At 42.7% G+C, this 24938-nt stretch overlaps 1 protein-coding gene and 1 pseudogene across 7 annotated transcripts in view; one reads left to right on the forward strand and one right to left on the reverse strand.

Annotated features, from left to right (window-relative positions):
• Positions 1-24938, forward strand: part of NUDT6 (nudix hydrolase 6) — a 55616-nt gene that overhangs the window by 9657 nt on the left and 21021 nt on the right. For all 7 annotated transcript variants that reach the window (XM_070047626.1, XM_070047630.1, XM_070047629.1 and 4 more), the window contains one exon: positions 18293-18348. Coding sequence is in view for 2 of the 7 variants with exons in the window: in XM_051819841.2 (XP_051675801.2) it covers positions 18293-18348 (56 nt within the window). In the remaining 5 variants the exon portion in view is untranslated. The remainder of the gene's footprint in view (positions 1-18292; positions 18349-24938) is intronic.
• LOC103350854 (endonuclease 8-like 2) lies at positions 2741-3918 on the reverse strand (annotated as a pseudogene).

The following is a 24938-nucleotide window of genomic DNA, read 5'->3' on the forward strand; positions in this document are numbered from 1 at the left end:
CACAGATCCCCCTTTCTTTTTATTTTTTGGCGTTGATACGTGCCTGTCTTCGGTGCCCCGTGGCACACACTCTGCTCTGCTTGCTGGAGTTGCCCACAGGTGCTTACAAGCCCTACCAATCAGGCAAACCGAATCCGGGTCCTCTCTTCTCCATGTTGTGAGGTTTTTAGGCGCTGATGCGTGCCTGTGTTCGGTGCCCTGCAGCGCATGCTCTGCTCTGCTAGAACTGCCTGCAGGTGCTTACAAGCCCTAGCAATCAGGCAAACCGAATCCAAGCCTTCTCATTGCCGTATTGTGGGGAGACTTATTGGTGTTGATTCGTGCCTATCTTCGGTGACCTGCAGCTCATAACTCTGGTCGAGCTGCCTGCTGGTGCTTATCGCCTTACTAATCAGGCAGACCGAATCCAAGCCTTCTCATTGCGGTATTGTGGGGAGACTTACTGATGTTAATTCATGCCTGTCTTCGGTGACCTGCGGCGCATAAGCTGCTAGCCGCCCACAGGTGCTCACCACCTCCCTAATCAGGCAGACCGAATCCAAGCTCTCTCATTGCCATGTTGAGGGGAGGCCTTATTTTTCTCTATTTCTCTATCTCCGGGCATTCCTATCTCTCCCATTTTACTTCTATCTTCCAGCATTCCTATTTCTCTCATTTTACTTCTAAATTTCTGTTTCTCTTATCCCTGCGGCTTCCCGGCGCCCGCCCCGAGGCTGCTTCTCGGCGGCTTCCCGGCTCTGAGCGGCTTCAGCCCGCGCTTCTCTCATCTGCGCGGCTTCCCGGCTTCGCACGCGCACTCCGCGGTCTCCGCGCCCCTTCGCGCCCGCACCACGGCCTCGCACTAGCCCCACGTTCCCTATCTATTCACGCCCCGTGCTCTTTCTGCACGCAGCGGCTTCCGCGAATCACACAGCGTAGCTCACGTTTCCGCCACTGGTATTCAATCTAAGTTCCCTGGGCTAACCTGGCGAATTCAACCTAGCTTACGCGTCTCCGCCTTATGGTTTGGCTTCCCGTCTTTTGCTCCCCGGGCTAATCTGACGGATTCCAACCTGGCCCACGTTTCCGCCTCTGGTTTAACTTTTCGCCTTTTGCTCCCCGGGCTGACTTAAAGAATTCCAACATAGCTTACGTTTCCGCCTCGGCCTGCCCCCGCAGCTTCAATTTCCCTAACATTTTTCTCTACCCGGTATGTTTCCCTAAGTTTTCTTCCAACAATATTCCTCCCTCATTTCTCCTGGCTTCTCCCCACAGTCCGTATCCGAGTCTGTTTGTTCTAGCTTTCACTTTCGCTTTCAACCTTAGAGATTTCTCCCAGCTTCCCCCCGTAGTCCGTATCTGAGTCTATGCCTAGGCTTTTGATAGCTTCTTCCGGCACCTTTTCCGTCCGGCTTTTCCTTAGGCTCTTTGCTAGTCTCTCTCTCCAGTATTTTCCCACTTCTTCCTGTTTCTTCCCGCTTCTTCCCTCCTAAGTTTCCTATGCGAGTCACAGCACCATTATGTCGCTCCCCCTCTTCATGGAGGAACGACACAGGACCCTGCACTATTCTTTTGTCTGCTCGGCCCTCCCCGGGTTTGCTGCTGGTTCTTCCCGGGTTGGCTACCGTCCCTTCCACCTCCGTGGAAGGGCGGTTCCCCCTGGCCACTTTCCCCACTTCCGCAGGGGAGCGGCACACCGCCGGCCGGCTCTCTCAGGGGCTGCACAGGTGTTCCCTCAGATGTTCCCCTTAGATGTTCCTGGTGCATGTTGTCTCTCTCCTCCTATATAGTCCTCTTCTGCCAATCCCAACTCGGCTGCCCACACGCCGAGTACGCTGCTCTCCTCCAATCAGGAGCAGGATCAGCTCCTGGAGGTCATCACTCAAGTTGGCAAGAGGCAGCTGCGTAGAAGCTGTTTTCTCCTCTCCCAGCGCCATATTGTGGGAGAGCAGATGCATAGAATAAGTCTTAATTCCAGTAACTTAGTCTAGTCCGAGTTGCTCCCCACAGTTACGGATTGAAATGTCCCTCCAGAATCCATGAGGTATTTGAAGATGGGGTCTTGGAGAAATGACTAGGTACATGAGGTCATAAGAGGAGACCCACAAGGACTGTGCCAGGAGCTGTGGGGACAGAAGTAAAAGTCCATCTCTGCTCACCTGGGGCAGCAGAGCAGGTGCGTGAGTAAGCATCAGGCCAATACAGCAAGCCCTACAAGGCCACCTTCACAAAGAGTTCAGCTGTTTACAACTGAAGACCCTTTACTGCCAAATAAAGATGAGAAGAGAAAAATCACTTTATTTTCAAGCTGCCGTCTTGTTTCATCTAGTTGATGCCAACCATCTGACAGCAGCTTCTCTGTAACCCTTGATTCCTGAAGTGTTCCACATATTCCAGGTCACAGCTCTATCAGCTTAAAGTGGACATGAGTAGCTTTTCCCTAAAGACCCAGGACTTGCCAGGAAGACAGCCAGCTCCCTTCTCCCTACACACAGGCTCCTTGGGGTCTGTAGTGGAAAGCACCCAGGCAGGAGGCTGACCACAGCCACTATCCTCACCCAGTCCCTCCAGGAGAACAAAGAAAATGCTGCTTCTCCAAATGGAGGGCCATAACATCAAGCAAAGTTCAGACACAAACGAAGCTCAACACCTGGGAGGCGACATTGAGAGCTTTCACTTTGCATCTCCCACTGCACTCTGGGAGCCCTTCTTACCCACTGCTGTGATTTTTCTCATCTTTCCCAATAGCAGAACTACATTGGAAGAATGAACTAGAAAAGGAAAAAACTCTAATCCTGGAAAAATGCTTCCTTAGACACACCTCTGTGGGATGAACATCAAGAAAACTGACATCCCTCTACCTCCCCTCTCTCACTCCCAACCCTGCCACACTCTCCTCTCCAGGCACTCAGACATGTCCCCCAGAGAAAAGGTTCCAGGAGGAAGGGACCAAGGTACTAGATGCTGCTGTGTCCCCTCAGGTGGAAGCCAGGGCTGGCACCACGGGCACCACCAGGTCAGTCTCTGAAACCCACCTGGGGACCCAAACTCCTGCTTCATGATCTGGTGCCCGCAGGGCACTGTTCCTTCTGGTAGATCTGGTGTGTTGCTGTCTGTCCTGGAGCTTGTCATGTAGCCAGTTTGTACTGAACTCCACCATGTGGTCCATGGGGGCTCCAGATGCGAAGGACTCAGGAGCAACTTGAGGGAGAGCAGATGGACCCTGGCTCTGTACAAGACTTTGTTCTTGACGTTTCCTAACCCTGAGAAGTATCTCTGGTCCAACAGTGTATAGCAGACAGGATGGACCCAGTCCAAAGCTTCCAAGGCTTGTCCTCCATGGAACTTTTCAGACAGGATGTCAGAAGTGGCTCTGACCACTAGGGAAGAACTCCAAGACATTTGACAATCATAAAACACCAGAAAGCTGCCACTGCCCAAATAAAGGACCAGCCTGGGCGCAGGGTCCCTCCAGTTACCGCTCTTGTTGGCTTTCTTCACTCTGGAGAACTGGTTCACCCAAATGCTGCCAAACAGATGGAGCTGACTTGTGGCTACCTCTCAGCATCTGGCATGAGGCGATCCACCCCTAGACATTTGGGTGCCTTGTCTCCACTGGGGATGGCAAGCTCAGTAGCCTGGAGGACTCGTCAGAAGCTGTCTGCTGGGCCCCACGGTCTGCTGTTGGTCTACAGCCTCCACCTACTGGGCTCCTTTATGAAGCGTTTCTGGAAGTGGGTCATTTCCATGGGTCTCCAATTCTTCATCTGGATCAAATCTAATGAATAATTTCTTTCCATGGACCTGGGTGTCTTGGAGCCAGAGATTGAAGGTAACGTGGGTGTAGCTTCTTGCTGCTGCCCCCTGTCTGGACCACCTCTGGCCCCCAAAGGGGGATACCAGTTGGTGAAATTTCCTCACCAGTGGTCCTTCTGGCATCCCTCTTGGGCACATGGACGTGCTTCTCTTAGGTATTTCTGTGGAGGGGGATGAGAAGCAGCACGATGCGAACTGGCTGCCCACAGCGTGCCCTTTCTGTGCACGGGGGTCACCAGTGACATGCAAGGCTGGGGAAGAGCGAGAGCCATGGCAGGGGGTGGGGGTGGGGGGTGGTTACCACCCAAGGAGAGACTAAAAATGACTGCTTTCCACAAATCTTTTCCAAGTAGGGGTAGAGGGGCCCACAGAGGTGGGACCGAGGGCCACTGGCCACCCACAACAAAGAAATTGAATGGGGGACTGGCATCTAGGGACCCTTCCTAATATACCTGTCATTTAGTTTTCACGCTGAAAAACACCACAGTGCCCCGCTTTGCTCTAGGTGCCACACGGCCCTCCCTGCCCCTACCCCTCCACAGGCCTCAGGTCAAAGCGGGGGCCCCTGGTCAGGCCAAGGAGGCAGGTGCCCAGCAAGCTGGCCAGGTTGCTGAACTCTCTGGCTCCGCAGTGCTACCCTACACCCACAGTGGCTCTGCTGCACACTTCAAATGCTCCCTTCCAGCTAGTATTTTGTTGAGGATTTTTGCATTTGTGTTTATCAGGGATATTGGTCTATAGATCTCTTTCTCTGTCATATCGTTTTCTGGCTTAGGATGCTGCAGGCTTCATAGAAGGAGTTTGGGAGGATTCCCTCCCTTCAGTTGTTTTGAGTAGCTTGAGAAGAATTGGAGTTAGTTCTTCTTTAAATGTCTGGTGGAATTCAGCAGTAAATCCATTTGGTCCTGGGCTTTTCTTTTTTGGGAGGGTCTTTATTACTGATTCAACTTCTGACTTGGTTATTGGTCTGTTTAGGTTTTCTATGTCTTCATGAGTCAATTTTTTAGATTGCGTATGTCCAGGAATCTGTTGATTTCTAGGTTTCTCAATTTGTTGGCTTTTAGCTCAATGTATTAATTTCTGGTGATTCTTTTTATTTCTGTAGTATCTGTTGTTACATTTCCATTTTCATCTCTGGTTTTATCATTTGAATTGTCTTCCTCTTTTTTAGGTTAGTTGGGACAGTGGTGTGTCAATTTTGTTTATTTGTTCAAAAACCACCTCTTCATTTTGTTAATCTTTTGTATTGATGTTTGGGTTTCAATTTTGATTATTTTCTAATTATTTCTTTGCTCCTACAAATTTTGGCTTTGGTTTATGTTGCTTTTCTAGCTCCTTGACAGCTCATTTATTTCGTGCCTTTCCAATTTCTTAAAGTAGGCACCAATTGCTATAAAATTCCCTCTTAACACTGCTTTTGTTGAATCTCATAAGTTTTGATGTGTTGTATTGTCATCTTCATTCATTTTCAGAAATTTAATCTTTTTTTGACAGGCAGAGTGGACAGTGAGAGAGAGAGACAGAGAGAAAGGTCTTCCTTTTTCCGTTGGTTCACCCCGCAATGGCTGCTGTGGCTGGTGCGCTACAGCCGGTGCACTGCGCTGATCCAAAGCCAGGAGCCGGGTGCTTCTCCTGGTCTCCCAATGCGGGTGTAGGACCCAAGGACCTGGGCCATCCTCCACTGCACTCCTGGGCCACAGCAGAGAGCTGGACTGGAAGAGGAGCAACCGGGACAGAATCTGGCGCCCCAACCGGGACTAGAACCCGGGGTGCTGGCACCACAGGCAGAGGATTAGCATATTGAGCCATGGCGCCGGCCTTTAATTTTTTTAAAAGATTTATTTAGTTATTTGAAAGTCAGAGTTAACATGGAGAGAGAAAGAGAGGGAGAGGGGGAGGGGGAGGGAGGGAGAGGGAGAGAGGGTGAGGGGGAGAGGGAGAGGGAGAGAGAGAGGTCTTCGATCTGCTGGTTCACTCCCCAATTGTCTGCAATGGCCAAAGCTGAGCCAATCCAAAGCCAGGAGCCAGGATCTTCTTCTGAGTTTCCCGCGTGGGTGCAGGGGCCCAAGAACTTGGGCCATCCTCTCTGGCTTTTCAGGCCACAGCAGAGAGCTGGATTGGAAGTGGAGCAGCTGGGACTTGAACCGGTGCCCATATGGGATGCCACCACTACAGGTGGCGAATCAACCCACTATGACACAGCGCCAGCCCCAATTTCTCTTTTCATTTTTTATATGATTCAATTCATTCAGGAGCATGTTGTTCAGTCTCCATGTGTTTGAATATGATCTAGAGATTCTTGAGTTGTTGAATTCCAGCTTCTTTGCATTGTGGTCCGAAAAGATGCATGGTATGATTTTGATTTTTTTGAAATTGCTGAGATTTGCCTTATGGCCTAGCATTTGTTCTATCCTAGAGAAGGTTCCATGCACTGATGAGAAGAATGTATATTCTGCAGTGTAGGGTAAAAAGTTATATAGATATCAGTTAGGTCCATTTGGTGCATAGTGTTGATTAGCTCTGTTGTTTACTCTTGATTTTCTGTTAGTTGATCTGTATGTTGGTGTTGCCCATTACTATTGTATAGGAATATATGTCTCCCTTTAGATCCATTAACATTTCCTTTAAATAGCCAGGCACCCTATAATTGGGTGTATATACATTTATTATAGTCACATCTTTCTGTTGAATTGTTGTTGCAAGCACCACTTGTCATGTAGCTCAACAAGGCTAATGCAGTGTGTTGCAGCATGGGGAAGAATCACACAGAATTGTGATTGTCTTTTCAATATAATTATTTAATATTCAGTATCACTCTATATATTCACTGCACACATCTAAAGGTCAGTACCACTAAATATGTCTTTAGTCCACAGGTCATAATACACATCTGAGAGTAAAACAACTTCCAGAAACATCCAGCAATAGTAATAAGTATAACACATACAAAGTATAAAAGCATAGGTTCGGTCCAGCTCCGAGGTCAGCTCCGACAGCAGCTGGGATGTCCAGGCGAAGTTGGCTCCAGCAGAGTGGAGAGTTAACTGGAGAAGTTGAGGCCATTTACATTCAAAGTGACTATTGACAAGTAACAAATTGACCATGCCATTTTTCCATAAATATTTCTATTGTTTTCTTTGGCTATCCTTTGTAATTTTACTGGGAGATTTTCTGTCTTCACCTTCTTTCATAGTGATGAGCATGTTTATGTGTTTCTGGGTATAGCACATCCTTAAGCATCTTTTGTAAGGCTGGACGCATGGTGACAAATTCTTTCAATTTCTGTTTGTTATGGAAGGTCTTTATTTTACCTTCATTCAAATGAGAGCTTTGCAGTGTACAGTATTCTGGGTTGACAGTTTTTATCTATTTAAGATTTGAACTGTATCTCACCATTCTCTTCTAGCCTGTAGAGTTTCTGATGAAAAGTCAGCTGTGAGGTTAATTGGAGATCCTCTGAAAATAATCTGTGGTATCTCTTGTGCACATTTTAGAATCTTCTTGTTTTACTGTGAAGAGTTTGACTGAAATGTGTTGTGGTGAAGATCTTTTCTGGTCATGTCTATTAGGAGTTCTGTGTGATTCCTGTACTTGGACGTACCTTTCTTCTTTCTCCAAATTGAAGTTTTCTGTTATTATTTCACTAAAAAGGCCTCTAATGCATTCTCTCTATATACCTATAAGAACACCTAAGACTTGTATGTTGGATCATTTCATAGTATCCCATAAATCTATAACACTGTTACGTTTTCTAATTTCTTCTTCTTCTTCCTCTTCTTCCTCTTCTCCCCTTTCTCTTCTCCCTCCTCCTCTTCTCCCTCTTCTTCCTCCTCCTCTCCCTCCTCTTCCTCCTCTTCCTCCTCCTCCCCTCCTTTTTTTGGTGTCTATAAAATTTCTAGAGATTTGTCTTCTTGGATATTCTTTATTTTGCTTCACTGAGTCTATTGTTAAGGCTTTACACTGCATTTGTTATTTGATCTATTGATTCTCCATTTCTTGTATTTTGTTTGATTTCCCTTTAAAATCTCAGTTTCATGGGAAAAAATATCATTTGTGTCATTATGTATTTCCTTAATTCGTAGATTTGCTTCTGATTTCTTCTGAGTAATTCTATGATTTATATTTTGAATTCCATTTCCAGCATTCTTCAATCTCATTCTCTTCTAATTCTAGTATCAAAGTGTTGGTGTGTTCCTTTGGGGGCATCTTCTTGTCTTCCTTATTCTCATTTCGTGAATTTCTGTCCATATTTTTATATATTTGTAAACGTACTTGTTTTTTTTTCTCTGATGTCTTTTATCTGTAGACTGTGCCTCTGTGATGTAGTGGAGTGTCTGGTCTGTCAGTGAATATCTTGAGGCATGTGCTGGGTGTAGCCAAAGAGCTCTGTTCAGTGCTCCAGGGTGAGGGGAGTATCCAAGTTGACACCCAAGTTGGGCATAGGGCATGGTAAATCTCTCTCTTTTTTTTTTAATCAGAGGAAAGGTTTGATCACGTCTCTTGGCATAATTACATGCACCCTCACATCCTCTCCTCCAAAGCAACCAATGCCTGGGCTCTATCCCCAGTGGCTGCAGTCATCTTCTTCATCTGCACTCCTACAAGGAGTACACAAAGGATGTTTGCAGCATGGACCCTGCAGCAGTGACCTTCACCAGTCATTCGGGGAGCTCCACGCATGTGAAGCTGTCCACAATGACTGGCCAAAGTCCCAGCCACACCCTGCACCCTCCCATGCAGTCACAGTGTTTCCACAGTCCTAGCACAGAAGGCTCCCACAGTCACAGAGGACTGAAATCTACTCTGCCCTGTCAATCCATCCCATCCTTAGAGAGGTGAAGATGCTCCCAGGGCCAGCCACCTGTTGGTACTTTGTCCAGGCAACCTAAGCCCCAGAGTCTGACAGGCTGGGAGTCTGGGGGCTCTTCACAGTCCTAAGTGGGTATCCAGCCCTATGTCAGTCCGCTAGCCAGTCACAGGTGTCCCCTCTCAGCTGGTATCTGGGCACTCAGAAACAAGCTGTGGCAGCTGTTACATATGTCCAAAACAGTGTCCATCCTGTCTCAGCTAGTTGCAGGGATTCATTGTCAGGGGGTCAGAGAGAGAGAAACGTGCCCCTTTTTCTCTTCTGGGTTGGCAGGTACAATGTCCTCTACAGGGATGCAGACTGGACTCACACCAGGCTTTCAGTGCAGCTTTATCACCAGTGGCTTGGGCTGCTGCAGTCTGGTCTCACCTCCTCTCTAAAGCTGGTGCTAAGGCTCTCAGCTGCAGGGGTCCTTTGCTGTGTCCGTGCTGTCCATCCACACCCTCTATGTTGATCCACAGCATCCTTGTAACTTCCATGGAGTTTCCACTGTAGTTTCCACCCTAACTCTTGCTGAGAGTGAATGCTCTCCACTTTTTATTTAATCTGAGATTTTTTTTAATTTAAGTTATGCAAGTTTCGTGTATTTAATATATACAGATTTAGGAACATAGTGATACTTCCCCCTTACCCTCCTTCCCACCCAAGCTCCAACCCTTCCTTCTCCCTCTCACGTTCCCATTCTTAATTTTTACAATCATCTATTTTCAGTTTACTTAATGATTGCATAGTTAACCCTACACTAAATAAGAGTTCAACAAATAGTATGAAGAAAAAAAAAAAAACAACAGAAACACTGTTCCTCAAGAGAAGAAATGAGGGCTGTAAACATTCATCAAATCTCAAAATATCCATTTCACTCCTAAACATTACATTTTAGGTATTGTATTAGTTACCTCAGCTCAGGGAAAACATATGATACCTTTTTCAGAGTCGCTTACTTCACTGCAACTGGGACTTGAACCAGCAATCATGTGGTTTGTTGGCATCACAGGTTGATGCTTAACCAACTGTGCCACCACACCAGCTCCAAAACTTGACCAGATTTAAATAACAACTCAGTGGGTTGGCTTTGGGTGTAGTGGGTAAAGATGCCACCATGTGGGTACCAGTTCAGGTCCCGGTTTTTCCACTTCTGATCCAGCTCTCTGCTGTGGCCTGGAAAAGCAGAAGATGGCCAAAGTGCTTGGGCCCCTGCAGCCACATGAGAGACCTGAAAGAAGCTCCTGGCTTTGACCTGGCCATGTGGCCATTTGGAAAGTGAACCAGTTACTGTAAGATATCTTCCCCCTTCCCCAACAAGTCTGCCTTTCCAATATCCTTTAAAAAATTATTTTGGGTTATGCAAATTCATATTTTTCATATTTACAGATTTAGGAACATAGTAATAGTTCCTACCCTATACTCCCTCCCATCCACACTCCAGCCCTTCTTCCTCTTCCCTCTCCTAATCCTACTCCTAACTTTTTTTCTTTTTTAAGAAAACTTTTATTTAATGAATACAAATTTCATAAGTACAACTTTAGAAATATAGTGGTTCTTCCCCCCAATACCCATCCTCCCAACAACCCTCTCTTCCCACCTCCCCCTCCTTCTCCCATCCCATTCTTCATTAAGATTTGATTTTAATTAACTTTATATACAGAAGGCCAACTCTATACTGAGTAAAGATTTCAACTATTTGCACCCACACACACAAAGTATAGAGAAATGTTTGAAAACAAATTTTACAGTTAATTCTCATGGTACAACTCATTAAAGACAGAGGTTCTGCATGGGGAGTAAGTGCATGGTGACTCCTGTTGTTAATTTAACAATTAACACTCTTATGTATGACGTCAGTGATCACCTGAGGCTCTTGACATGAGCTGTCGAGGCTATAAAAGCCTTTTGAATCCACAGTCTCCATCAGTATTTTGACAGGGCCATAAGCAAAGCGGAAGTTCTCTCTTCCTTTCAGAGAAAAGTACATCCTTCTTTGATAGCCACTCCTTTCCACTGGGGTCTCACAGAGATCCTTCATGCAGGATTTTTTTTTTTTTTTTTTTTGCCACAGTGTCTTGGTATTCCATGCCTGAAATGTTCTCATGGGCTTTTCAGCCAGATCAGAATGCCTTAAGTGCTGATTCTGAGGTCAGAGTGCTGTATACGGTATTTTTCATTCTGTGAGTCTGTTGTGAGGACTGCTTCCCATGTTGGAACATTCTTTCCATTTTAATTCTATCTATTGTTATTACCAGACACTGGATCTTATTTTTATGATCCCTTTGACACTTAATCCTATCCAAATGATCAATTAAACGCATAATAAGGCATTATTGCCACCTAGCTTAATGGAATTTAGAGTGCCATGACAAGTTTTTAGCTTTCTCTTAGAAGTAAGTCCATGGGAATGTATGCAGAACTATATAGCTCCTCTTGCTCTTATTCCCACTCTTACTGGGATGTATTTTCAGTTGACTTTATACATATATGATTAATTCTATGTTAAGTAAAGAGTTCAAGCAATGGTATTAGTAGGCAAAAAATAATAATAAAAAAATAAAATGAAAAGACTTCCTCAACATTCAAGTCAGGGCTGTTCAAGTCATTGCTTCTCATAGTGTCAATTTCACTTCTACAGGTTTCCTTTTAGGTGCTCTGTTACCACAGATCAGGGGGAACATATGATATTTGTTCCTTTGGGACTGGCTTATCACTAAGTATGATGTTTTTCACACTCATCCATTTTATTAAAAATGACTGGATTTCATTTTTTTAACTGTTGTATAGTATTCCATAAAGTACATGTCCCATAATTTCTTTATCCAGTCTTCAGTTGATGAACATTTAGGTTGATGCCATGTCTTAGCTAGTATGAATTGAGCTGCAATAAACATAGGGATGCAGACAGCTCTTTTAATTTGCAGATTTCATTTCCTTTGGTTACACTCCAAGGAGTGGGATGGCTGGGTCGTATGGTACAACTATCTTCAGATTTCTGAGGTATCTCAAAACTGTTTTCCATAATTGTTTTACCAACAGTGGATTAGGGTACCTTTTTCCCCCACATCCTTGCCAGCACTTGTTTGTTGATTTATGTATGAAAGCCTCTGTAACTGTGGTGAGGTGAAACCTCATTGTGGTTTTGATTTGCATTTCCTTGATGGTTAGTGATCCTGAGCATTATTTCATGTGTCTGTTGGCCATTTGGATTTCCTCTTTTGGAAAATGTCTGTTTAAGTCCTTTGCCCATTTCTTAACTGGGATTATTTTGTTGTTGTGGAGTTTCTTGATCTCCTTATATATTTTGCATGGTTTGCAAATAATTTCTTCCAATCTGTTGGTTGCCTCTTCACTTTCCTGACTGTTTCTTTTGCAGTATAGAGGCTTCTCAATTTGATGTAATCCCATTTGTTAAATTTGGTTTTTATTGCCTGTGCCTTTGAGGTCTTTGCCTATGCCAAAGTCTTGTAGGATTTCCCCAATGCTCTCTAATAATTTGGTGGTATCAGGTCATAGATGTAATTCTTTAATCCATTTTGAATGGATTTTTGTGTAAGGTGTAAAGTGGGGTCATGATTCATACTGCTGCATGTGGAAATTCAGTTGTCCCAGCACCATTTGTTGAAGAGATTTGTCCTTGCTCCAGGGATTGGTTTTAGCTCCTTGGTCAAATATAAGATGCATGGATTGATTTCTGGCATTTTTATTCTGTTCCATTCATCTATCCTCTGTTTTTGTACCAGTATCAGGCTGTTTTGCTTATAACTGCCCCATAGTATGTCTAGTATTGTGATGCTTCTAGCTCTATTTTTGTTGTACAAGATTGTTTTAGCTATTCAAGGTCTCCCATGCCTCCATATGAATTTCAGCATTTTTTCCAGATCTGAGAAGAATGTCTTTGGTATTTTGATTGGTATTGCATTGAATCTATAAATTGCTTTTGGAAGAATGGACATTTTGATGATATTGATTCTTCCAATCCTTGAACATGGAAGATTTTTCCATTTTTTAGTATCCTCTTCTATTTCTTTCTTTAAAGTTTTGTAATTCTCATCATAGAGATCTTTGACCTCCTTGGTTAAATTTAGTCCAAGGTATTTGATTTTTTTGTAGCTATTGTAAATGGGATTGATCTTAGAACTTCTTTCTCAGCCATGGCATTGTCTGTGTATACAAAGGCCGTTGATTTTTTTGTATTGACTTTATACCCTGCTACTTTACCAAACTCTTCTATGAGTTTCAATAATCTCTTGATGGAGTCTTTTGGAACCCCTCTATGTATAATTATGTCACCTGAAAATAGGGATAGTTTGACTTCATCTTTCCCAATTTAAATCTCTTTTATTTTTTTTCTTGCCTAATAACCCTGGCTAAAACTTTCAGGACTTTATTGAATAGCAATGCTGAGAGTGGACATCCTTGTCTGGTTCCAGATCTCAGTTGAAATGTTTCCAACTTTTCCCCATTCAATAGGACGCTGGCCATGGGTTGCCATAAATTGCCTTAATTGTGTTGAGGAATGTTCCTTCTAATCCCAGTTTGCTTAGAGTTTTTATCATGAAAGGGTGTTGTATTTTGTCAAATGCTTTCTCTGCATCTATTGAGATAATCTATGGTTTTTATTCTTCAGTTTGTTAAAGTGATGTACCACATTGATTTGCGAATGTTGAACCATTCCTGCATCCTAGGGATAAATCCCACTTCATCCGTGTCAGTGATCTTTCTGATGTGTTGTTGGATTTGATTGGCCAGAATTTTGTTGAGGATTTTGTGTCTATGTTCATCAGGGAAATTAGTCTGTAGTTCTTTGTCTGTTGAGTCTTTTCCGAGTTTAGGAATTAAGGTGATGCTGGCTTCATGGAAAGAATTTGGGAGAATTCCCTCCCTTTCAGTTGTTTTGAATAACTTGAGAAGAAGTGGAGTTTAGTTCTTCTTTAATGTCTGGTAGAATTCAACAGTGAAGCCATCTGGTCCTGGGCTTTTCTTTGTTGGGAGGGTCTTTATTACTGATTCAATTTCCGTCTTGGTTATGGGTCTGTTGAGGTTTTCTGTGTCTTCATGGCTCAATTTAGTTAGGTTGTACGTGTCTAGGAATCTATCCATTTCTTCTAGGTTTCCAGGTTTGTTGGCATACAGCTCCTTGTAATTTATGATGATGCTTTTTATTTCTGTGGTATCTGTTGTTACATTTCCTTTTTCATCTCTAATTTTGTTGATTTGGGTCTTCTGTCTCCTTTTTTTGGTTATTTGGACCAATGGTGTGTCAATTTTGTTTATTTTTTCAAAAAAACAGCTCTTTTGCTGATCTTTTGTATTTTTTTTTTTTGCTTTCAATTTTGTTGATTTATTCTCTAATTTTTTCTTTTTTCCTACTAGATTTCAGTTTTGTTTGCTATTGTTTTTCTAGATCCTTGAGGTACATTGGTAGTTGATTTATTTGGTACTTTTCCAATTTTTTGATGTAGGCACTAATTGCTATAAACATTCCTCGTAACACTGCTTTTGCTGTATCCCATAAATTTTGGTAAGTTTTATTGTCATCTTCATTTTTTTTCTAAAAATTTTTTGATTTCTCTTTTGATTTCTTCTGTGACCCACTGTTCTTTTATGAGTGTGTTGTACAGTCCATGTGTTTGTGTATGTTCTGGATATTTCTGAATTGCTGATTTCCAGCTTCATTGCATTGTGGTCCAAGAAGATGAATGGTATGATTTTGATTTTCTTTTTATTTGTTCAGACTTACTTTAAGGCCTAGCATGTGATCAATCCTAAAGAAGGTTCCATGCACAGGTGAGAAAAATGTGTATTCTATGGCTGTAGGGAAGAAGGCTCTGTAGGTATCTGTTAGGTCTGTGTGGTCTGTGGTGTTGATTAACTGTTTCCTTGTTGATTTTCTGTTTGATTTATCTGTCCATTGGTGAAAGTAGGGTCTTTAAGTCCCCCATTACTATTGTATTTGAGTCTTTATATCCCTTTAAATCCCTTAACATTTCTTTCAAATAGTCAGGTGCCCTGTTATTGGGTGCATATACATTTATAATAGTTACATCTTACTGTTGAATTGATCCTTTTATCATTATATAGTGTCTTTCTTTATCTCTTTTAATAGTTTTTGTTTTAATGTCTATTTTGTCTGATATTAGTATGACCACGCCAGCTCTTTTTTGGTTTCTGTTAGCATGGATTATCTTTTTCCATCCTTTCACTTTTACTTTCAATCTGTGTTGCATCTTTGTTGGTGCATTTCCTACATTTTTTTCTTTTAAACTGTTTATCCTTAGCCTAGCACAGAATATCATTCCCTAATCTGCCATCTTGGAATCTTCTAATAAATCTTTTTTAAAAAAAAATGATGTTAGAAACAACAGAAGGTAGATGTGACTGTAATACAGTTAACTATGGCTTTTTTTTTTTTTTACTGTTCTTCCAACCTAGCAAGCTTGTGTTTGATTAAGATCCTTTCTACCTACTGGCTACTCTACCTGCAGTGAGCTTTCCTTGATCAGAATTCCTGTATCAAGTTCTTTACTGGCTTAGCTAAGGTTTTGTTCAAATACCTCTTTCTCAGAAAAGCTCCCAACCCATTTAAAGTAGTGTCCTCCTACATACCATTCCCATCAGTCTTTGTCCCTTTCCCCAGATGTTTTTCTTTATAACACTCATCACATTCTGAGAATACATTACATACTAAGTCTTCACAACATAATTTGAACTCTATGAAGGCACATTCCTTTATAGGTCCTGTTCATTCCTTTATCTTCTGGCTAAGGACAGCATCCTGACACAAAGCAGATGCTGAGTATTTCCTGAATGAATGGTTGGATAGATCTTCTGGTGGAATGTAGCCCTCTGAGAGAGCAGCTGTGATGTTACAAAGGGGCAGTGTCATGCAGCCAGAAGAGCACTTCCCTGACAGTCGCAGTCGCTGTGCAAACTCGGGCATTCATCACGATATTCATAGGAACTTTATGATGAATACCTAATATTACCTACTTGAAGCACTTAGCCCAGTGCTTGACTAATAGCAATAGTTACCTCTACTTCATCCTTGAGTTCTTGGACGTATTGAACTTTTATATCGTGACCACCAGAGGTCGCTCAAAGTGTGCTTTAGCAGTGCTGGTTTTTGTCTTTGTGCTCAGGTTTACAGCGAATTCTTTAGAGAAAGATCAATTTGAGTAACCACAAATTACTAAAATTTTACAGATTTCCTTTGCATTTCTTTGGCATTCTGTCACTTGTAAGGTCCAGTTAGATTATAGTTAACATTTTCTAATAGAAGTCAACATTAATGTTAATGTTATCTCTGTGGTTTGCCTTCTTCCTTTAAAATGCTACATATAGTTATTTTCATTTCCATTTCATTTACTTTTCCTTGTGTTACACTAACCTATCCTCTTTCTCTATTTTTCTCTACATAATATTTATCACTCTCTGATGTTCCATATAATTAGTTTTTTGTTTATTTGGCTCCTCCAAGCATACATGGGAGAATGTGAGCCCCACAAGGACAGCGAGTTTTCTTTGTTCTGCTTTCCACAATATCCCTAGCACCTAGAAAAGTACCTGACACATAACAGGGGCTCAGATAATAGATATAGGACCTATATAGGTTGGGCATTGTGACATAGCAGGTTAAACTGCTGCTCGTTATGCCCACAGCCCACATCAGAGCATTGGTAGAATCCCAGCTCCTCTGCTTCCAGTCCAGCTGCCTGTTAATATGCCTCTTTTCTTTCCCCTTATCTCTATCCCTTCACTGTTACTCTGCCTTTCAAATAAATAAATCTTTCTCCAGAAAAAGATATAAGTATACTTTATACAGAAACTCAATATTAGGAGTTAATGCGTATGTAGAAAATATCTTTTTTTAAGATTTATTTATTTGAAAGTCAGGAGTGACAGAAATCTTCCATCTGCTTATTCCCTCCCCAAATGGCCACTACAGCAAAGCCTGTGTCAGGCAAAAGCCAGAAGCCAGGAACTTCATCCCAGTGTCCAATGAGGGTACAGGGGCCCAAGCACTTGGGCTCTATTTTATTGCTTTCCCAGGTACATTAGAAGGGAGCTAGATTGGAAGTAGAGCAGCCAAGAATTGAACCAGTGCCCATATGGGATTCCCGTGTCCCAGGCAGCAACCTAACCCACTGGGCCACAACCCTGGCTCTTAGAAAATATCTTTTAGAAAATATCTTCTAGGGCCAGTGTTGCAGCATAGAGGGTTAAGCTGCTGCCTGCAACGCCTGCATCCTGTATAGATACTAGTTCATGTCTTGGCTGCTCCACTTCCAGTCCAACTACCTACTAATGTACCTGGGAAAGCAGCAGAACATGGCCCAAGAGCTTAGGCCTCTGCACCCATGTGAGAAACCTGGATAAAGCTCCTGGCTTCAGCCTGACCTAGCCTTGACCCCTGCAGTCATTTCAGGAATGAATCAGTACATGGAAGATATATCTCTCTTTGTCCCTGTCTCTCCTCTCTATGTAACTCTGCCTTTCAAGTTAAATATTTAAAAAAAATTCCCCCATAATATAAATACAAATATAGCTAAGTTATTCCATTTAAAGAAACCTAATACAAGTGATTAAAGTGTCATTTGTATTTTTATCCAGAATTATCAAAGACAAATACTAAAATGAAAGAGAATATTTTATTTATTTTGGAATTCTAACATCCATCAGAATCCATAGTTTGCTGAGCAATGTGTATGAATAAATGAAAGAAATGAACAAGAACTTAAAATATAACAAAATAAAGAAGTCTCCCAGAGCACTCTGCTCATAGGTTGTGTATATGTGAGTTAAGAGATTTAATCTGCTTAAGAGAGTCTTAAACCGAATTGAGAGAGAATTTAAGATTTGTATTGTTAAGGATACAGCCTGTATTCTGTGCAGTGATGAAGAAAAGAATGAAGAAGTCATATTTGCTTATTGAATAAATATTTTAAGTGCTGCTGTGGTCTAAAGGTTTGTGTCCCCCTCTCCCCAAATGTGTGTGATGAAACCAAATTCCCAGCATGATGACATTAAAAGGTGGAGCTCTTGAGAGGCAACTATGTTGTGAGGACAGAGCCCTCCTGAATGGGGTCAACACTCTTATAAAAGAGGCCAAGGGAGCTTGTTTGCCCTTTCCTTTCCAAACGGACACAGCTGGATGGTGCTGTCAGTGAGGAACGGGCTCTCCCCAGACACGGGGTCTTCTGGCACTTGATCGTGGCCTCCCACCATCTAGCACTATGAAAAATAAGTGTGCTGTTTGTAAGCTACCCAGTCTGTACTTTATAATACTTCACAAATGGATTATGAAAAGAACTTAGTTGTCTGAACACTGAGAGAAATGATGTAAGAGGACAGAAACATTAATTTAACTGTATCATCAGGAATAGACAATCTAGAGATGTGATTTATGCAGATGATTTTACCGCAAGTTAGCACATGCTAGAACTGTGACTGGACTCCATGTTGTAAAAAGAATCTGGACAGCTGAGTGATCTCTTCCTTGCTGGAGGGGTTTTACAAGTCTTCATAGATGAGGAGGTAACTGAAAGATGTTTTCCAGCATGATAGAATTAAGACTATGGGTGGAATCAATGATAATGGATGAAATTAATATATCTCAGTTCTCTTATTTATTTCCCCCAACAGGAGCTGTTTTTGATGAAAATACTAGGAGAATATTGGTTGTACAGGATCGAAATAAAGTAAGTTATTTCTGCTTTATAAATTGCTTTCCAAATGTTCAGTTATATCCAGAAAAAAATGAAATTTAGAAACATTGAGTCTATGGAATTTTAGAAAGATTTTTAAAAACTCATTTTTAAGGAGTTGTGGAACATTGAGCTATTTATTTGAACCCAAAAGTACTTATTCAGGCCTGGAAAATGTCAAAATAATACTCCCTGTTTACAATCTATTACTTCATGATTACAGGAAAATTTTAAGTTACTGTATTTAACTGAGATGACAGCTCTGTCTCAAACACATTGTCAAGATATTCTTCCATTCATCTAGCATCATTGAGTCCCTACCCTGTGCCAGATGTGGAGAATTTATAAGATTAATAAGACAATATCCTTGATGTCCTATACTTACTATGTATTTGGAAAAATAGTCATATAGTAGCTTTGCCTTCAGCAACCCAAAAAACTTTCCAAAGGCGGTGATACTTAAAACTACATCTGGAATGGAGCTGGCACCGCGGCTCACTAGGCTAATCCTCCACCTGCAGTGCTGGCACCCTGGGTTCTAGTCCTGGTTGGGGCACCGGATTCTGTCCTGGTTGTTCCTCTTCCAGTCCAGCTCTCTGCTGTGGCCCGGAAAGGCAGTGGAGGATGGCCCAGGTCCTTGGGCCCTGCACCCGCATGGGAGACCAGGAGGAAGCACCTGGCTCCTGGCTTCAGATCGGCAAGCACGCCAGCTATAGTGGCCATCTTGGGGGTGAACCAACGGAAGGAAGACCTTTCTCTGTCTCTCTCTCTCTCTCACTGTCTAACTCTGCCTGTCTAGTAAAATAAATAAATAAATAAACTGCATCTGGAAGAATGAATAGGAAAAGCCAAAAAGATTACTGAGAAAATTAGAATTGCATGTATGGAAGCACAGCGGTTAGAAAGGGACTGCCATAGCATAGAAATAGTGGTAAAAAGTTCATTGTAGCCAGAGCTATGAGGAGTGGTACAGTACATGAACCGAGAGCTGGATTGCTAACAGAATATGAAGAGCCTTGGGTATCAAAATAAGGAGTATAGGCAACTAGAAGCAACAAAAATTTTTCAGAGAACTATGCTGATTAGGGATACTTTAATATTTGGCAGTTACAAGTGAAAATGAAAAGAGAATAATTGTATCCATAACGATCTGAAACTTCAGTGACTGTTGGTAGACAGAGTGAAACATTTTTCCCCATCATGTATATTTTCAAAGTTTAAATTAAGTTTTATGTAAGAATAGCTGAAAACAGTGTACATTTCTCAGAATTGCCATCAAAAAGCATTTTCATAGATATAAGTAACTTTTGAGGTTACAGTTAAGACAGGACGCTGACTCAAACTAAGTTTTTTATTAGTGGAAATTTATGGAATACCTAAGGTCATGTTGTGCCTCACTTTGTGAATAAGTATTTAAACATAATTTATAATTGTAGTGGTACACAAGAGAATGATGTGCATAGTATTTGTTTTCTGCTTTCTTTTTAGTTTTTATGATTCATTTATTTTACTGAGAGACTTAAAGAGAGAGGGGAAGAGAGAGAGGTCTTCTCTCCACTGGTTCACTCCCCAAATGGCCACAACAGCCAGAGCTGGGCTAATCAGGAGCCAGGAGCTTCTTCCAGGTCCCCTACATGGGTACTGGGGCCCAAACACTTGGGCCATCTTCTACTGCTTTCCCAGGCCATCAGTAGGGAGCTGGATCAGAAATGGAGCAGCCAGGACTCGAACTGCTGCCCATATGGGTTGCTGGCGCAGCAGGCAGATGCTTGACCTACTACACCACAGCACCAGCCCCACAGTATTTGTATTCTTTTATTTGTGTAACACAAAAAGGCACAGAAGAGCTGTTTATTTTCTGGTAATAAAATTCAGTTAATAAGTGAAAATATCTTATTTACAGAAAGAGCTAAGACAGGACTAGATGCAGAGTCCTGTTTTGCTACCAGCTCAGCTATAGGCTTACGCATGCATATATATTTCCAGCATTTATCATAATTATCTAATATTTTTCTTTCTATATGGCTATGTTATTAAATGTGAATTTTTTTAAAGATTTATTTATTTGAAAGAGTAACCAGAGAGAGAAGGAGAGGCAGAGAGAAAGAGAGGTGCTCCATCTGCTGGTTCACTCCCCAATTGCCCGCAACAGCCAGAGCTGTGCCAATCTGAAGCCAGGAGCCGGGAGCATCTTCCAGGCCTCCCATGTGGGTGCAGGGGCCCAAGGACCTGGGCCATCCTCCACTGCTTTCCCAGGCCATAGCAGAGAGCTGGATTGGAAGTGGAGCAGCTGGGTCTCGTACTGGCGCCCATGTGGTACACCTGCACCGCAGGCAGCAACTCAACCTGGTATGGCACAGCGCCAGCCCTAAATATAACTTCTAAAAGTTTTATTGAATATAGCTTATGAAAGGTTTATCCAGGGACCAGCACTGTAACAACGCAGGTAAAGCCACCACCTGTGGTGCTGGAGTCCCATATGGGTGCTGATTCAAGTCCTGGGTGCTCCACTTTCGATCCAGCTCCCTGCTAATGTCCCTGGGAAAGCAGTAGAAGATGGCCCAATTACTTGGACTCCTGCACCCACCTGGGAGACCCAGATGAAGCTTCTAGCTCCTGGCTTCAGATTGGCCCAGCACCGGCCATTATGGCCATTTAGAGAGTTAACCAGCAGATGAAAGACTTAGCTTTCTCACTCTGCCTTTAAAAAAAGAAAAAAAGATTTATTAAGAGAGTTACGGAGAGAAAGAGGGAGAGACAGTGAGGTCTTCTATCCACTGATTCACTCCCCAGATGGCCACGTCCAGAGCTGAGCCAATCCAACTGATCAAAATAAGTCTTTATATTTTTTAAAATTTCTTTAAAGTTGCCATTTCTTTAAGATTTATTTATTTATTTGAAAGAGTTACACAGAGAAGGAGAGGCAGAGAGAGGTCTTCCATCCACTGGTTCACTTCTCAATTCACCACAATTAGCCAGAGCTGTGCTGATCTGAAGCCAGGAGAGAGGAACTTCTTCCAGGTCTCCCACACAGATTCGGGGGCCCAAGTACTTGGGCTATCTTCTGTGGTTTTCCTAGGCCATAGCAGAGAGCTGGATCGGAAGTGGAACAGCCAGGACTGGAACCAGCACCCATATGGGATGCCAGCACTGCAGGCGGCGGCTTTACCTGCCACACCACAGCTCTGGCCCCAATAAGTCTTCTTTAAAAAAAAAAAAAAAGTTTTATCCATTAAAACTAGCAAATCAATTTTGAAGATAATTGACATTGACTATGACTGTTGTGTATGCTTAAGAGAGGCTGATCTGTATATTCTTTCTGTAGAAAGGGTTCTTGAGGCTTATTTTATGGCATAACATGATTTTTAATATTTATTTATTTGAGACAGTGACAGGCAGAAAGAGAAGCCTTCCATCTGCTGGTTCACTCCTCAAATGACTGCAACATCTGGTGCTGGGCCAGGCCAGAGCCAGAAGCCATTAATTTAATCCAGGTATCCCACGTGGATGGCAGGGACCCAAGTCCTTAAGCCATCAGCTGCTGCCTTCCTCTGCAGTAGCAGGAAGCTAGAATCAGCAGTGAAGCTGGTACTTAAACTCAAACACTCCAGTATGAGAAGTGGGTGTCTTACCCACTAGGCCAAATGCTCACCCACGTAATATTTCTTTTGTATTCAGTAAAGAAATGTATGTTAATTAAATGGTGATTTGTTAATCAAGCCAAAGGGGAGGGAGGCGCCAAACAGATATAGCCTGGAAGGCCAGTCAGGTGATTGCTGTAGTAATTAATATGTGAGATGAGGCTTGCATAAAGGTGGTGGTATAAGTAAAGGAAGGAAGAGACAGATGCCTCTGGAAACTGATAACAGTAAGTTACTCAGTTAATAAAAAAAAAAAAATTTAAGTATTTAGTATACTGAGCTGGGCATGCCAGCTAGAATAATACTGTCATTTGAGGGCTTATGAGTTGAGTAGAAAAGGGTATTTAAGGGAGTTACCCACATATTCTCATTCCTCCTGAAAAAGTATTGAGAGCCAGAATAGTTGCTGTGGGCCAATTCCTAGGTTCTCTATGGTACTAAAAAGAGATGTGAGATTAAGCATATTAAGTAATGAATTTGTTTGTAAAAACTTGCACCATCATGACCCCTAAATAAAGCTCTCAACAGTGGCCTTCATCCACAAGACTGGTTACAATAAAGATACCAGTGTGTTACTGGGTCTAGGGCTGCCTAGCCCCATTGGGCTCTCTAAGGAGCTTAGCAAGGGGCTTCCCATGATTCCTACCTGGCTGCAGTTCCAGCCATGGTATTCCATGGAATCATGCCCTATGGAGTCATGCAGTGATACAGCATGGCGCCACCCTGGCAAAAATGAGTACATAGCAAACATTACATGAAGTAGAGAAATGAGCACTGTGTTCTTAAAACAGAGGAAAGGTTAATTTTAGGCATCATCTGATAAATAGTTGACAATGAGAAACAAAACAGCTGAAAAATAGAGGGGGTAACACACCAGTTCCTTTTCATAAACTAAAGAGATTAATAGAGTTCAGATATAAAAATAGCAGTGAGATCATAGGTCTGCATTCTTTCCATGTCTAGATAGGACTCAGTTTGCCATTATTTGAAATAAATTATTTGGAAGTAGGAACTGCTGACATCATATCAGGAAAGAAAGTTAAACAGCCAGAGAGCTTTCTTGTCTGGTGCAGTTCAGGGACCATGTGAATAATATGTGTCTCTTAGTAGGAAACTTTGAACTTGATTATTTTAGAACATGTTGAACTTCAGTTTTAGGCAAAATGTCTCACTTGGTAACTGAAGTTTATATTTTAAAGTGCTAGGGAGACAAGTGTTCTCTTCTTCCTAGTATTTAATTATCTCTTAAAAGGAAATGAAGTATGTGCCAGTGCCACGGCTCAATAGGCTAATCCTCCGCCTGCGATGCTGGCACACCGGGTTCTAGTCCCGGTCGGGGCACCGGATTCTGCCCCAGTTGCCCCTCTTCCAGGCCAGCTCTCTGCTGTGGCCTGGGAGTGCAGTGGAGGATGGCCCAAGTCCTTGGGCCCTGCACCCCATGGGAGACCAGGAGAAGCACCTGGCTCCTGGCTTCGGATCAGCGCGGTGCACTGGCCACGGTGGCCATTGGAGGGTGAACCAACGGCAAAGGAAGACCTTTCTCTCTGTCTCTCTCTCTCACTGTCTACTCTACCTGTCAAAAAATAAAAAATAAAAAAAAAGAAATGAAATATGTAAGCATTCTCCATTTTGGCCCCAAATGAATGATTTAAAGAAAAGTGTAGTTCTATATATGGAATAATCTCTCTGAGTCATTAATGTTCTTATTTTTTGATTTCTGTGTATACTTATGAACAATTGAAAGCTAATCTGTTATCAGTATCATCTGCCCTTAACCAGAAAAGGAATGCTTGATTGCAGCATAGCTACTTTGACTTTAGGATTCTGCAAAACTCGGCCCCCTCTGCCCTCTTTGCTCTCCAATAACTTCTTTTAAAAAAAAGATTTTTCAGCCGGTGCCGCGGCTCACTAGGCTAATCCTCCGCCTAGCGGCGCTGGCACACCAGGTTCTAGTCCCGGTTGGGGCGCTGGATTCTGTCCCGGTTGCCCCTCTTCCAGGCCAGCTCTCTGCTGTGGCCAGGGAGTGCAGTGGAGGATGGCCCAGGTGCTTGGGCCCTGCAACCCATGGGAGACCAGGAAAAGCACCTGGCTCCTGGCTCCTGCCATCGGATCAGCGCGGTGCGCCGTCCGCAGCGCGGCGGCCATTGGAGGGTGAACCAACGGCAAAAGGAAGACCTTTCTCTCTGTCTCTCTCTCTCACTGTCCACTCTGCCTGTCAAAAAAAAAAAAAGATTTTTCTAAGATTCTTTTATTCATTTATTTATGTATTTGAAAGACAGTAACAGAGGAGGGAGAGAGAGAGAGACAGATCTTCCATCCGCAGGTTTACTCCCCAAGTCCCCACAACAGCTGGGTCTGGGCCAGGCAGAAGCCAGGAGCCCAGAACTCACTCCAGGTCTCCTGTGTAGGTGGTAGGCACTCAAGTACTTGGTCTCTCCTGCTACCTTCCCAGGCAGATTTTCAGGAAGCTGAATCATAAGCAGAACAGTTGCACTCCCATACGGATGCATTACAAGCAGTGGCTTCTCCTCCTGTGCCACAGTGCTGCCCCCTCCAATTACTTCTGATCTCCTATTCCTGTTTTACTTCCCATTATGTGTGTGTATTTGTCCATGTGTCTGTGTGTGTACAATATGTATTCTGTATTCACTGTATGTGTTTACTTGAAGATATAAGCACTTCACATGAAGTAGCTAATTTATATCTTTACAACATCCCTTAGGATTGTTATGCCCATTTTAAAGATGAAACTGAGGCACAAAGAGGCTAATTAATGTTCTCCAAATTACACAGATACTGTAGTGGAAGATTCTAATCTAGCCATTCTGACTTCAAATTCTACAATCTAGAAAGAGAAAGATTGAGCAAAGTCTACAAAGTCATAAAGGACTCATTTCATGTAGGAGTGATAATCCCCAGTTTTCCACACTGATTTCAAGCATT

The sequence above is a fragment of the Oryctolagus cuniculus genome, chromosome 8 (assembly GCF_964237555.1).
Source record: "Oryctolagus cuniculus chromosome 8, mOryCun1.1, whole genome shotgun sequence".
In the NCBI taxonomy this organism is placed as follows: domain Eukaryota; kingdom Metazoa; phylum Chordata; class Mammalia; order Lagomorpha; family Leporidae; genus Oryctolagus; species Oryctolagus cuniculus.